The 15837-nt window shown below is 41.2% G+C and overlaps 1 protein-coding gene across 1 annotated transcript; it reads right to left on the bottom strand.

The window, feature by feature from the left end:
* Positions 1–1558: 1558 nt before the first annotated feature.
* Positions 1559–15593, bottom strand: cpa6 (carboxypeptidase A6). Its single transcript, XM_068582076.1, has 11 exons — positions 15478–15593; positions 12689–12764; positions 8020–8144; positions 6192–6306; positions 5466–5567; positions 5252–5356; positions 4104–4214; positions 3518–3608; positions 2509–2711; positions 2249–2333; positions 1559–1773 (listed from the first exon to the last, which is right to left on the bottom strand). The coding sequence occupies exons 1-11, from the start codon at positions 15591–15593 to the stop codon at positions 1559–1561; spliced, it is 1344 nt and encodes a 447-aa protein (XP_068438177.1).
* Between the last annotated feature and the right edge of the window lie 244 nt (positions 15594–15837).

Here is a 15837-nt window from a genome sequence, read left to right as displayed (position 1 = left end):
TTTACCGCCAACATTTTGACGTAAACACATCGAAAACCTACATTATTTTTCTCCCGAATTAGCCGGAATGCATGAGGTAATTTTTGGAAGCCGAGGTAATTTTTTTCCATCATTATGAATAAAACTTAAGCCTAGCCTTAAAACATGAATTTTTCACATTCAATTATTGTCTATGGTTATTATGTTGCAGATATCTCTATATCTTCTTTTTTTTCAACCTGGCCATCACTTTGCTTAATGCGTCACATCATCGATGACTGGACCTATGTTTAGCTACACCGCCTTTTTCGGCCATGAGCAACATTTAGCAAAGTTCAGCAGCAAATACATCCAGGAAATCTGGCAATTTGACAAAACATATTTGGCAGTTGTGGGCGGCAGAGTTCATTTTCTCTTTGGGATGTCTTGCATGTCAGCTCCACCATTTCTGAATCCATAAATAAGACCAGAGCTGCAGAAAAGAAAAAGTGGAGGATGTTTGATTTGAAGTGTTGTGCTTAAAGCTGTGACTCATTAAACTGTGGAATGTAATTTAGTTTATCATGATAAAAGTCAGGCAACATGTAAACATGTGGAACATACAACTATGGGATACAACTGTGACATGTGGCTGATTTCAATTAGAGAGAGATGACAACATGAACTTTATAGTGTTATATAACATCATTTATTAAGTCAGATTTCATCTATTTATTAGAACCTCATATCAAGCACATGAGCTGTCAAAAAAATAAACATTTCTGACTTTGTCTCCGATCCATACCTGAGTAATGACACAGTAAGCTACCAAAGTAAAAAGTCATTCAATCCAAATTTTAGTCTAAACCAAATTTATTTAAAAAATCGAACAAAACACATTTAAATTTAAACCAAACCCAAGATTGTCAGGTAATAGCATAATGTATGTACACCGACAATGTTGCAGTAATAAAGGCATTAATACATGAATATTAAGGTACTGGCACTTGATGGGACTCATTTCAAAATAGAACACAACCAGAATAGAGATCGCGTGATTAAAAGCAGTTTATGTGAAAAATGTGAATAACATTACATATTTTTGGAAGACAATCAAATCTTAGCTGTTTTCTTTAAAAAAATAAAAGTGCTGTTGTATTGTGACAAGCGCTCACGTGTCCAACATTCAGCTTATATCATGGAAAAGTCAGCATTAATAATATTTTTGTGGCAGTAAGGATTTTGGGGAAGGAGGACAACATCAGATGCTCGACATGATTCAGGCTCGGCACACTGGATTTGCATGGTACACGTAGCGGCCCACTGATTCTGACACTGTGGGATCTTATCGTACATAAACAGGCTGGTGGCAAAAAAACAAAACAACCCTGCCACCGTCAGTTCATATCTCATCAGAAAAAGAAAATAAGGCGAACGACCTCAAACACAAGAAAAGCAAATTAAAATGCATGCTTTGCTGGTTCTTCTCAGGTCTTCACCTGATAATATCTGGGGGGGGGGGGGATATGAAATCTCAGAGGAATACGAGGTGTCGAGATAAGGTTCTGTGAAGCTGGAGCTCCGGGGACCTACAGTGCGCTCATATATATGGAAATCTGTCCTTGTCTGTTTCACACTTCTTAAGCAGACCTGATGCAATGGCCTTCACTGCCCTCAGAGTCTCGGTGCAGGTTGGGTTGATCAGCGACTCCGGCAGGAGGAAGCCGAAGTGTCCTGTATCCCTCAACTCAAATGCAAACGCGTAAGGGATCCCGTTTCTGTAGGCCCAGTCTATAGAGCTGCCTGAGCTAACATCTGTGAACAAGTTAAACACACAAAAAAGGAAACATTTTTAAAAATGCAAATGTTAAAGTACTTTCACTGAGGTAACATTTTAAAAAGCTAGACTTTTTCTTGTACGTGTGGTCGAGCTACTTAACTGAACTATTTAAAAATTCTTCCACCGTTGCTGACTACAAATTGATTACATTTTAGGTGAGTCTAAAAGCATTGCATTCTTATTGCTACATCTCTGCATTTAGCTCCTCTCACGAAGTACGTTCAATGCAAGAGTGCAAGACCACATTGATTGTGTATTTATAGAAGAAATGGGCACTTCTGGCTCCTTCATAACATGAATGAGGCTCTATTTTCCTTGTTAGCAACAGAAAACAAACAAAGATGAGATGGGAAGCAGAGCACAAAACAAGAGGTGCGAAAGGACAAATAATCCATTCTGTTTTGTTTTCTACACTTGGAAGACACAATGAAAACAAAGAGCAGTACTCACACAGGGTGGTGGAGGCAGGGCCATATCTGTACCTCACTCCATAGGCAGAGTACAGGGCTGTCACTGCATTATGAGCTGCTGACTCCTGGACAATGAGAGCAGAAGGTCAGCTCATTAGAGATCCTGTTCATACGTCTGCCCAGTAGGATTTCAATATCAAGGATGTTCCAGTCAAGTAACCCCAACATGTGATGGATAAGAATATTATTTTGAATACAGACTTCATTATTGGTTTATTCTCAAGCAATTGGATGTCTTACCACACAGTTGAAGTTGGGGATCGTGGCATACTTGTAGGAATAGGGGTAAAGCAGCATTTGGGCGTAAGCGTGGATTGATATGTATGATTTGATGCGTTTCTTGTGCTTGCGCAAGAACTTGGCGACGGCCTTAACTTCAGGTTCAGACTCGGGGTATGGACCACAGTAGGTGTCATCACAGGGATGAGAGGAGGCACCCTCCTCTGGTGAGCGAAAGCATAGAAAACATTTTTTTTTCATTCCACAGGAATACATTTTGATTTTAGACATAAAAGAAGTTGTGATGTTATATCCAGTGACCAAAAGGGAGAGTGATTGTGGGAAAAAATCATCAAAGTCACATTATTACCAGAGATAACAGCCTCAAACAAATACAGGCTGCATTGATGTTTGCATATGAAAGTCCTCTCGATACAAGTCCCATAGGAACAATGTGGTTGCAAAACATAAATAATTAGCATGGATTTCAGTCAAGCTTAAAGTTATCTCAGAAGGTTATCTCCTCAGAAGTCCATTCCTGATGTATATTCGATGGTCTTTTGAAGTGAAATCAGGTTAAATGTCCACTGTGTGAGATAAACTCTCAATCGTTCATGTACTGCAAGGCTACGTAAACATTTCACTGACGTGAGCTTTCAAATAAAGTCCCCAAAAAGCCACTTTGTGAGTTAATATGCCTTCAAGACGGCAAAACCTGGTTCCTCAGTTTCCCGGTTTCTCATCTCACGTCACATCTCTGTCTGTAAAACATCAAATTCTTAGAGCCCTCCCTCGGTGAAGACGATGATTCAGCAGATCCCCTCAGCCATCTCCCACTAGACTAAATGACATCAGACACAGATTGTTGTCAGCAAACAAATATTTTCGCCACAGCTTACACTGATAAATAGTCAGAAAAGACGACATCAGCAACAGACGACAAGGAAAGTTGCAGTGTGACTGTCCCCATGTGCCGCATGTGAGAGAGAATCAGAGGATTTCTACTGGAGCTCTGTGTTCTTGAACTCACCACACCATTTTACTTTCCAGTTTCTGTTAGCGTCCACTCCTCTGCAGTGGAACCTGTGATTCTTGGACCGTGTTTTCCTCCAGAACCGATCCTACAGGAAAAATAAAGACACTTCACTGTGTATGCTGACTGACCGGCAGACTCATTGAACAAATGAAGCCTCTCCGCCATCTCCAAAATAATCCATCTGTCACTCATTCCGCTTTAGTTGGTCTTTTACTAACAGACATGCAGACAGTTGAGAGGCATTTTTCTCTGAAGTATTCATAGATACTTATACAGACATAAGTGCTGCATACTGGGAAAAAACACATTGTTATCACTCTGCTGTTTAGTTTTTCAATTACAATATCTAAACCCCTTGGACACAATATCAGTGTACAGCCTCAAAAGTATTTGAAATCTGTGGGCAGCAGTGATGTGTTTGCGGTTATTATACTGCATGCTTGAATTATACACCTGACAAAAATAACGATATTAGAAAAAATGTCCAAAAACAAGAAAACATTCACACTCATGCTTAAAAATGAAAGTAACGAACAGCAGGATTCAGGCTGTGTTGTGTTTGTAAGGAGATCTGCAGTACCGTGGTCCAGCTGAAACGATATCCATCCACATTGAAGACGGGCATGATGTAGAAGTTGAGCTGGTGAAGAAGTCGTCTCATCACAGAGTCATGCTGGTAGGAGTTGATGGCCTTAAATGATAACATAAAAACAGTATAACGAATGAAATCATAAGCTATGTTTTCTTTTCCTCTTTTTTTTACATGCGTAATTCATCTTCACAGTACAGAAGGTGAAAATGTAAGACTATAATTGATGACAATTGGAGCGAGGAGATACTGCTTCTACCTGCTCTCTGATCAGACTCCAAGGCTAAACCAAGATGGCACCCTGACCTCCAGTGGACAACCTTGGTTACTACACGACAGTGGAGCCACAAAATTGAGCATCTTCGACTGTTTTCCAGAGCGAAATGTTTTTACCTTGTTCTTTTTTTCTTCCGATCTTAATGTTTACGCCAGCCTGTTTCTGATTTCCTGCTACTATTTGTCTTTTCCCTGCATTAATACACTCGCGTCCTACTCATACTTCATCCTTCTTTGAAGAATTCTCTAGTAAACTTGTGCATGTAATGGCCTCAGGTGAGTTTGTCAAGCTTTTTAGTTTCAGAAAGTGTCTCCAGACATTTGCCCCTTAACATCAGCTCATTGGATTATTATTTGTGAAAGCCTTTTTCAAGTACCCGTACATTAAGGTCGTTGAATTCCTTAAAAAGGCTGTGACTCAGTGCTCTGCTCTGACATTCATTGATTTTTCCTTTAATTATCTTAACGCTCTGGTACTGTGTTGCAAATCCCAATCATCTGGCATCTAAGTAGTATAAAACAAGTCATTAAAGGTTCTCGCAGTTAATGTCTGCCTCTGGTCTGGTCCCGTCCTCACTTCAGAGGGTAGTAACTAAGACTTTACGGGTGTGATGGAACTTGTGAGCGCGCCTGGGTTATGTTCAACATCTGAACAATAAAGGGTATTCTTCAGTATTTGCATAACTGCGCATGACGAAGGAACAGATGTTCACATTTTGTTGAGGTCCCTAGAAACAAAACATCGCAAGCTGCTTGCTGCAGGCTATCATTTAGATACGAGACGCTGTTAAAAGCGGCACTGAAGCAAACAATGAAGTTCAAAGAGCGTTGAGATATTTAAATGTGCAGGAAAACAAAAGTACCTCTTTGACAAACCACTGGCAGAAAGCAGGTCCGATCCACTCCCTGGCATGGACGCCACAGTCGATCCACACAGCTTTCTTCTGGTGACGACTTCTCTTTCCTATCTGACGGGAGACAAGCACTGCCAGTGTTAGTTGTGTGCACGTGCACACGACGGTGTGTATTTATGCTGTGTCATTTTCCTGCATGTGCATATTATGCTTTCTCTCCCACCTGAAGCACATAGAGGGGCCTCCCCTCATACGACTTCCCGATGGAGAACATATCAACCAGGTCGGAGTTGGTTCGGTTCATCTCAAACATCCAGCTCTGGATCTTGAGGACAGAGGAGAGTGAAGAAGAGTGAAAGCCCCTCCAGGATTTATTGTTCAAGTGTAAATGGGCCACAAAGAATGGTTTAATGATAGTTACAGTTTTCACACAATCAAAAGCTATTTCTCAGCGGTGGTGAAAACCTTCTAGGACAAACGTGCGTGTGGAGTGTGTGCATTGTCTGCACCATGTGTTTCCACACACACACATGCATGCTTATGTAAGTGTGTGTTTTACAGCGCAGGAGAGGATAATCATATCCTATAGCGCTTTAAAAAGGTACTCAAGTCACTTCACATGGTAAAAACAGAAATGCCAATGCAAAGCAGAGCGTTCAAAGCTCAGAGCGCTAAAGATGTGTGTGAGCTCTCAGGATCTGTGTGTGTAAATCATGCCGCGTCATGGGACCTGGAGGATTGGTCTGATCACCCTGAAGGGTCTGAAGTAGAGTGTGTGTCGCTGTGTGCGAGCGCACGAGGCTGTGCGCGAGAGAGACCTGTGGAATGGGGTAATTGGGCGTTTGAGAGCACCTTAGAGAGAATATTTGTTTACTCTGAGTGAGAATGAGAGTGGAGAGCAGAGGAGAGCGAGAGAGAGAGGGAGGCCGGGAGACGCTGGTCTTCACACCTCTTCCAGAGAGTGGTAAACCTCGTAGTCATACTGAGACTCTGACCTCCGCTTGCGAGAGGAGCGATATCCCGTCTGCTTTTCAATTTCCTTTTGCAGATTGGAGATAAACACCCTGCGGATGGAAGAGAGGAAGTTAGACACATGAAAGACATGAGAGCGCCGAGGCATCCTCACCGTTAGCATTAAAACACAAAACTGAATATTGTTTTTATAAAAGTATGTTCCGCTCCTGCTGGTACCATCCGCAGAGTTATAATATTATAAGTTTAATTTGTAATTACTGTTTATTATTGGTCAATTTCATAATTTGAGATCAGTAAGTCACTATTTAAAACTATTTTTGGTTGCCTGTTTGGGTTGGTGCTGTTTATCCACCGCTTGCATAACTTGATCTTTCTTTTTGAGCGAGTGAGCCAACAGGAAGCCAATGAGAAAGAGCCTGATGATAAAATAAGCCATCAGGCCTCAAGTTACTGTGTATGTTGGTGTTAGTTCAACATTGATAACAAGTCTGTAGTTTATTAATTTATTCATGACTGTTTCAATAGTCCAGGAATCGTAAAAAAAAAATAGTAAAACTGAAGAAAAAAATGCAAATTTCGTTAAAGAGCTCAAGAATGAGACAGAAAAAAACAAATTAATGCCAGAGGAGGATATAAGCTACCCGAATGGATATGCAACTACACCATCACTTGATGATTATTTTCATAATTTTCAGATCTACGTAAAATGTTTTCAATTCATCATTTACTCTATTAAATTATTTAGCAGACATTCCCATTTCATAATAATTTGCAGCCCCGGTTTGACTGCAGATAATGCATTTGAAGTGAATGAAATATGTCTGGCAGGCGTTGCGTATGCTGGCATGAAGTGGCGGATCACGGGTCCTGAATGTATCGTTGACTTGTTCTTAACACCGATAATACAACTGCCCTCACGCATCCCTCTTCTTTTCCAATATCCAGACCACTTTCCTACATCTGCACTCGCTTATATTCTAATATAACACCGCCGTCTATTAGTAAATTAAATGTGTTGTAAATGCACCAAAACCATCATTATCCCCATCGTTATAGTTTATAGACTCCACCTGCGTGTCATCAGACCCTAGTATGCGTCCTCACTTCCTACTCCAACCTAAAACAATGTGACCAGTTTTCACAGCAGCGTTGTGGGCAGCCAGACTCTCCTAAAATACACTTCCTCATGAGGTCCTTATGTGTCCAATTCTGTCCATATCTACTTCAATAACACACAAAAAACATGGCTTAAATCCCCAAGAGTAAAATTATATTTTTGACGCCTCACTCCCTAAAACCCAACCACTTTACCAAAAACTGTCCTCCGCAGTGTAAACCATTTTCTCAGTCAATCAACACAGAGTAGAAAAAAAAAACCTCATCCTCAGATCTGCTGTTCCTCCCTCCGGACAGAGATGACAATGGAATTCTTTCTGGCTGCGGCTGCTTTGATAAAACTCCATCATTTCAACGTTAATTTTGATGAGGGATGGAGTGGGGAGATGAAAAGGCTGCTTCTGGAGCAGACTGGGAGAGGGGCTCTGATGTACTGTGCATGTGTGTGTCCCAGCTTTGAGGAAGCTTTTTTTTGCATGCAAAGTATCGTCGGCTCTGCATGTGCAAATCATACATTCTGGCTGAGGAGAGCTGGGTGATTGCAACGCCCTTTGGATAACAGATGCATCCCTGGGTGTAGACACTCGGCTAACAAGATTACCCAATACATACTATTACACAAGCGAGCATGCGTGTGCACTGTGGTGTGTTTCTGTAGTAATTGCTGGTGGTCTTCCCAGTCTTACCGATAATCAAGATGTTGCTGCTTTAAGCTAGCGTGTAAAACCTGCGTGTCATTGCGCTTCACATGGACGTCCACGGTTTCATTTTGACAGATTAGAGCGACACTGTTGGGCTGCCAGAAATCCACCTAAAGGAGCAGGACAAACATATTAGATCAGGGGTTACAGACACACACACACACACACACACATCAGGATTTCATTCTGAGGAGGAGTGATAGCGATACAATCCTCTCTCACTGCCAGTTTAAATTTCCTAATCTGTTAATATTGTGATATCTAATCTTTTGAAAAACTGTTCATGGACAAAAAGTATCTGACAAGAGTTCCAGTGTCGGACTAATCTAACAAAATAAATGGCTAACATTTCATTGAAATGAAAATAATTCATGTCAAATGGGTTTCTGACAAAACTAATTTATTTAAAATGCAAAGAAAGAATCATGTGGATGAGGTAACATGGGGCTGAACATTATTCAGCCACAGCTTCAGTAACTGATTGTGACAAAAGTGAATAATGATGTTGACAATAATCTGTATTTAATGGGGATGATCTGTTACGTTTTGACTGACACCGGCTCCACTGAACAAGGCCAGTATCACACTAAAGCAAACTAAAGTCGAGGGTTAAAGAGCATGTGTATCAGAAAAGGAATTGACCCGAAGAAAGACCTCATTATCTTATCTGCCGGGTGTTTAAATTAGCTCCAAACATTTAGTGCTGATGACCTAATTGTTTTGTTCAGACCAGTTTAATATTCCTCTAGTCTCCAGGACTCCTCTACTCTCTACCTTCAAGCCATGGCCTGAATCTGTGGCATATTGATGACTCGACAGCGATAATGGGGCAAAACTCTCTCCGACGTGTCCCATTAACAACCTGACGCTCCCTCTGCTTTCCTCTCTACCGTTTGACCTAATATTAGCCACTAAAACCCTGTCTTTCAACGCCCGTTATCAGGCCCTGATACTTGGGTCTGTTAGCTTTAGCTCAAACAGCAAGCCGGCCATATAAACACAGACATCGTGTGGTAACTGATAAAATAACAGAGAGAGCTGCTCGACGGACGATACACACAGTAGTCACTGCAGAGAGAATATCGCACTTTCAGTGTTTCTGCCTCTTCAGCTGGCTTTCATTTGAACATGGGGGCAGAAACATGCCGGCTGGCACACATGCTTGTTAATGTGTCAATTGGTTTTAATGGTTTACAGAATGCATACCAGATTAATTTAACTTTGTTTAAGAGTAGAGGGGTTGAAAATCCTCAGTTGGAGTGTTTGGTGCCCTGAAGTAGAAACCGCTCTCTGCTGCTGCGATTTTACAGCATTTTAAAACAGTTAAGTACCCCAATGTTTCACTGCACTGTGAAGCAAACGAATCCAAAAACACATATGCATAAGAGGCACTTAAATATCCCTGATCAGATAACGCAACTCTTCACAAACGATTGTCTCAGTTTATTTATTAGCTGTATTTATGAGCCCTAAAGACGCATTCTTTGTCTGCTTTATAAAACTTTAGTGTCCTCATTTTTACTGTGATTCTTCTCTTTTTTTTATGTGCGTCTGTGTGTACAGGGTAGCTATAAATTAAATGTGTGTTGTTTTGGTTGATGTAATGCAGGCACGGGCAGCACAAGAAAGAAAAAGTAATAGTTCAATAAAAAAAAAAGAGCTTTTCCTGAAGGCAGATGCGGTGAAGCCGTTAGTCAAGTGAAAGAAAACAAGTCACCAAAGTACGACAGTTTGTCGGTGAGTACCTATTGTAACAAAAATACCAGCTGTTTGACAACAGTTGGGGCGTTGATGAGAATATCGGTATCACTTGTGTGTACAGGGAATATGAACTACAGCCAGCAGCTGGTTAGCTTAGCTTAGCATCACGAATGGAATCTGTACAAAGGAAACTCAATCCCCCCACATGCGTCTTTATGGCTCACTAATTCACACTTTATAGCTTCTTTGTTTAGTGTGTTTATGTGCCAGATTATTTCCTGTCCGAGTGCAAGGACTTCCTGAAGTTCGGTTGTCAACAGTGAGGTCGCCGGGCAGCAAAGAGAGCACAGGAAGTGAATCCGCCTCATTTTCAGACCGAACGCTAACCGGCTTCATATTTACTGTATTCGACTCACAGAGAGGCTGTGATGATGTCATCAATAAGTAAATAATGGAACAACTCATAGGAAGCAATGACAGCAGCCGCAGTGATTATTGATCGTACATCTGTTTCACAGATTTAATCTCTGGAACGTCTCACACGAATCTTCTATGATCCAGGAAAGTGACAATTACTCATTTTGTCACTGCTCCCCTCGATCAACACTGGAGATTTATTGTGTATTACCGTCACAGTAACAATTAGCCAATTGATCAATCAACTGAATCAGAAACTGTTTTGCTGATCAATTCATTATCTAAATCACGCCAACTGTTGTACATAATTCCAGATTCCCTAATGTGAAATTCAGCTCTTCTTCTTTGTTTGATGCAATAACAACATCTGGGTTTTGGAGTGTTTACCAGCAATCTGAAGCCATCAGCTTTAGTTTTTTTTTTTTCTAGGAAATTAGAGATTTAAATTGAAATATATATCCATATAGATCAAATAATGAATGTAATTATCCCAGTATTAACACTTAATATCTCATGTGCCATTTCAGGTCCAGTCGTGAACATGTTCTCCAGGAGCTGAAGTGGTAATTATTAACCTTTTGTGAATATTCAACATGGAGCAATATCTTATCTTTACAATGCAAAGCTTTGGTGAAGGTATTTGCTCAAGTGGATGCATTCAGGAGCTGTTGCGTTTCTTCTCTGCTCAGAGTTCACCTGCAGTCAAACAGTGGGTCCAGGCCTGTGAGTTTAGTTTGACTAAAACATGTATTATTATGAATACAGTCAACTATTTAGGAATGGCCAGGTGTTTGGGAAAAGCAAAGCTCCTTCACAGGTCTTTAAAGGTTTAGGTTAACCACAGAGTGTAGCCAAACAAGTGGCTTGATTATGAACTCAAAGAAACAGGTTATTCTATTCTTGATGGATCTGATTCTCCTGCATTCTGCGGTGCCCAGTAGTTGTGTATTATTTGACCTTATTGCTAGCCTGAGGCTAAAGAGTTTGACTCTGGCCTTGGAGGCATGGCAGCGTGGCTAAGCTACTGAAAACATGTGTCCACAGCTGTCCAAACAGTGGCTGCCACTGCCTCGGTTGGCCTCGCAGCACCGTGTCCGCTGGCCTTACGTGCATGAAACTTTGTGCGTGTCCTGACCAGCACTCTGGCTCGAGTATCCCTCGCCACAAAGCATCAACATTTACCGAATCCTCTCTTTTTTTTTGCCCTCTTCTGCTCAGAGCGGTATTGGTTCTGGACCATCGAACAAAAAGCCCGACCTGATCCCGAACAGATGCCTCTCATTACTGTTGCCGTGGCGTCTGGCTGCACAGATACAGCCCAAGTGGACCAAACCAAACTGCAGAAACGGACCACACTGCCACGGGGCCGCGGGCAGATCGAAATCTCTGCAGCTCTCCCATTGAAAGTCCCTAAAATGTTTTTATTGGATTCTTCATATTTGATTTACTCAGTTGGCCATTCAATTAAATTGTATTTAAATGGAGCAGTTATTTCAAGGGAATTGTTCTGAACATGAACTTCATTTAAACTCAAGAAAACTTGAGCTGTGGCTCTATTTTCCCTATAAAAAATACTATATTACATGTGTTTTTTTCCCCCAGGGAACTTCCTACGGCCCTTTATTGCCCACCATTGTTTTATTATATCAAGTATTCCATGACAGCTTAACACTTCACAGCTTAGTGTTGAGATGTAATGAGAAAAATCATCGCACCATTTCTGCTTTTCAAATATTTCTTGATAAATTTCAGTAAAAAACATTTCTAAATATTGATAGATCGATTTATTTATAGTCTTAGAATAAGTATGACACAAGGCTGCACAGACTCCAAAGCCTTTATGCTATTAGTGCTCGTACGTTCGATCAGTTAGTCTTTGGTTATTACTCGAAAATGATCACAAGCAATAATAAAATATGCTTTGGTTTTGCAGAAGCAAAATTCCTCTGCAGGGAGATAATAATACTGGAAGCACCGATGTTTAGTTTATTTAGCTGTTTAAGAAGTTCTTTGACTATTTGCTGCACAAGAATATCTATAATTGCATCATGCTTTTGATGCGTGACACACAATCTGTGTTGTGTGTTTGTACACATAAACAATGTGCAAAGGAAGGTCATCAGTGCTCTTGAGGCTGATGGGGTAATTACTCCCACATGAGTCTGGGAAAAGAGGCGAGGCCCTTGTGTCCTCCAGGGTTTCCCAACCCTAATTTCATTATTTTTTTAAACACATGTTCAAACATTTGGACATCGTTATGAATAAAATCTTTAGTATTTTCACTGCATTCTTCTCTTTTCACTCCATTCTTCTCTTGGGGGCTTCTCCTCTCCACTTCTTGGGGGCTTCTCTCCCCCCCACACACAATGTGAGCAGAATAATACTTTGACACTTTTAAACACGCGTAACAATACAACAACAAAAAATAGATTTCTTGAAGTGGAATTATTTCAAAAGGTGTCTGATGGGGATCACAATGTAAAAACAATAGGTCATAATAATGAGCATGTATGGATATGAAGACATATGAGCCAACCTTTATGTGTCCCAGAATGTCCCGCAGCACTTGGACCTCCTCGTCGTTACTCGGGGTGATCCTGAAGATTTGATCGCTGTAAAAACAACAGAGCTCTTTTAAGTGTCGGGTTCAAGCTTCTTTTTTTTTTGCGACACTAAAATTCACTGTAACAGGGCTTGGATCTATTTTCAGCTAAGTGCCCCTCATTTTAAAAACATCTGCGCCGTGGAGTCCCAGGTAATACTACCTGCTTTGTGCGGACTGAAGGTGACATTTAGAATAGCAGATGTTTGATGTGAAATGGGTGGTTCCTGTTTTAGAGTCCTATAGATGACAGGGTCAACCCCCAGTCAAACATGTGTGTGTGACACCATGAAAGGATTATATTTCATTGTTCCAGCTCTGCAGAACTAATCTTTAGTGGTTAGTAGCAGCGACTGCGTCACATTTTTAGACCGTAAATCAATCAGATATGTGCTGCTGCTGATTCAAGAACGTATTACATTTTGTTAATTAACAATAAAGAATAATTGCATTTGAGTCAACTGCAGAACAAAGTCGAGTCATTTGTTTATGAATACCTGGGGCTCGGCGGTAACTCAATATCAGAATTTATCATCTTTCAATGGAATCATATTGTGATGAAATTAAACAAACAAGCACTTACTCAGATTTAATTTACACAAGAGTATGCGAAACCTTGTTGACTATTACTTGAATTACCAGAAAACATGCTATATCGATGCATATATTATGTTATCGAGATATGTCATACATCAAATATTTTGACCATATCGCCCAGCTCTGAGAATACATTCACAAAACGTGTTACAATTCAATATAAAGATGATTGCACAATAATTCTTCACATGTTGGTCTTGGCAGATCATTTAAACAAACACTGGAGCAAATGGAGACGCTTGAGATCCTTTCTAACTCAATCTGCAGCCACATCTTTTATATTAAAACAAAGATGCTCTTTATATTCAGCATGAATGTGACAGAGTGCTGCTTTCAGGCTGCAGATCACAGTTCCTGCGGTTGACCTGAGAGCAAAACACGCCAATAATTTATTAGTCTCTTAATTAAAGACTCTCTGTGTCGGCCCAGTTACCTGGCAGAGATTGTATATATGTGTTTACTTTCATGTCTCGTGGTTTTTTTTTTTTAGACCTCTTTCTTCCTCTCTCATGTTTTCGCCTAATTTCAAAGAGCTTTTTAACAATGTGTCACACAGGAAGTTGGGCCCCCTAAACAAAGGTGGCGGTCGGCCACTCTAAGGTTTGAGGGACAAAAGGGGTGCGGGTGTCCCACGTGAGTGGCCGCCCCATTTCAGTGACCACAACACTGTGCCCCAAAACAGCCTGTTCCCAAGGCAACGGCGTGATAAAGGATGGACTTCAAAGCGAACATATTTTTTGGAGCTAAGAATATTGTTTGGAAAGGAAATCTAATCTTATATTCTCTCGGTCGGGAACATAAGATAGTGTGCTGAGATGTGTGCTTCCACATCTTCAATCAATCCTCGCTGATGGAAGTTTGGCAGGCTGATGTTTCTTGTTTTTTTCCACCAATGCATACAACACCACACAGTCCATGATTAAATAAAGTGGCACCCCAGAGCTCTACTGTAGTCCAACTTGAACCATTTTCTTCATCATCTTGTAGTGATTCTCCGAGATGACAGACTGTTTGTGTTACAGTGTTGGCCATGGCCATTTGCTTTGGATCTGCCAGCTGCGGGGCTCTCGGCACTAAAGCGGCCCTTAAGTTGTCAGCCTGCACAGCAGTGCTCTCTCCGGGATGGGAGCAATTTGTTTTAAACCAAGAAGTCGACTATCTGCAGTGTTTTGATTTCTCAAAATCATAATTTCTCCATCTTCAATAACTCTCTGTTACAGAATGTTAGCAAATATTTTGACAATCTTCTTTTGAGACTTGCAGGAGCTATGCAGTTTTTAGATTATATCCCATATATAAGTTGTTGCAGACAGTGGGGGTTTCCAGCAGCAATTACATCGAATGCCCTTTTGAAAAACAGACCGTGAATCCGTACATACTCCAGTCATGTCTCTGACATGTTTACCCAAATGACTACATGTGTCTAGCTCCAGGTGGTCCCATTGGAGACCCTCTAATATGCTACTAAGTACTTGTGGGGTCTCGGTGGCGAGGTGTGTGTCCCACATTCAGACTCATAAACATGCAGACAGACTGAAAGCCTTTTGACAAAGAAATTACCAATGTCTTCTGATTAAAAACAAACGTGATACACAAAGAAAATGAAGGGAACCAGCGCTTTCCTACAGAACATTTTAATGAATACTTGGAGTAGTTTGACAGGCAACTGTTGCTGCAAGCATCAGAATCAGCTTTATTGGCAGTGTGTGTCTCCACATATACTTGGAATTTGACTCCGGTTTCAGCTCTATATCATACATATATTATAATATATACAATAAACAAGATGCATATTTTTTTTTTTAAAAAGAGACATCAGGGACAACCAGCGACATCTGTGGAACAATCTGAATGCCTCTCTGCAGCACATCAAAACAAACACAACCAAATCAGACAACAGGATCACTCTAAAGAGTAAACCCAAAACACATGATAGTATGTCTCAAACTGGAGATGTGACCCAAAAGCGGGTGATCATAAAGCCTTTCTTTGTCCAGACTATATCCTAACATCAGATAAAGCCCGTATCTTGGTGTGTAGATGTCTCGGCAGTGCGCCTTCCCTGCACAGCGAAGAGCACGCCAGTCTCTCGTGAGCCCCAGAAATGAATGGGGGTCTTTACTCACCCTGCGTAGCGGTTGTTGTACAGATAGGCACCGACGGGACATAGCACGGTACTGCAGATTATCACACAGGCCAGCAAAACGGAGACGCGAAATGCGCTCCTGTGGTCCAGTGCCATCCTTTGGTCAGAGCGGATCAAAGACGGGGAGACAGACTGTACTTTGAAGGATGCACGTCAACTTCTCAGAGAAGAACAGTGAGCGAGTCGGTCCAGCGCACCATCAGCAAAGTCCCGGCTCTGTGGCGGCGCGCTCTGCAGTTGTCCCTCTGACACATGAGGTGCAGAAGGTGCTTAAGTCGATCATCTGGCACAGGGGGAACATTTACCACCTCTTTGAAGCTCTGGAGGGAATTGCAGGGGA

This window comes from Clinocottus analis, unplaced genomic scaffold, assembly GCF_023055335.1.
Source record: "Clinocottus analis isolate CAN_PGR_092001 unplaced genomic scaffold, fCliAna1.0.p SCAF_18, whole genome shotgun sequence".
Taxonomy (NCBI): Eukaryota; Metazoa; Chordata; class Actinopteri; order Perciformes; family Cottidae; genus Clinocottus; species Clinocottus analis.
Note: the sequence above shows the minus strand (reverse complement) of the source record. Positions and strands in the feature narration are given on the sequence as shown.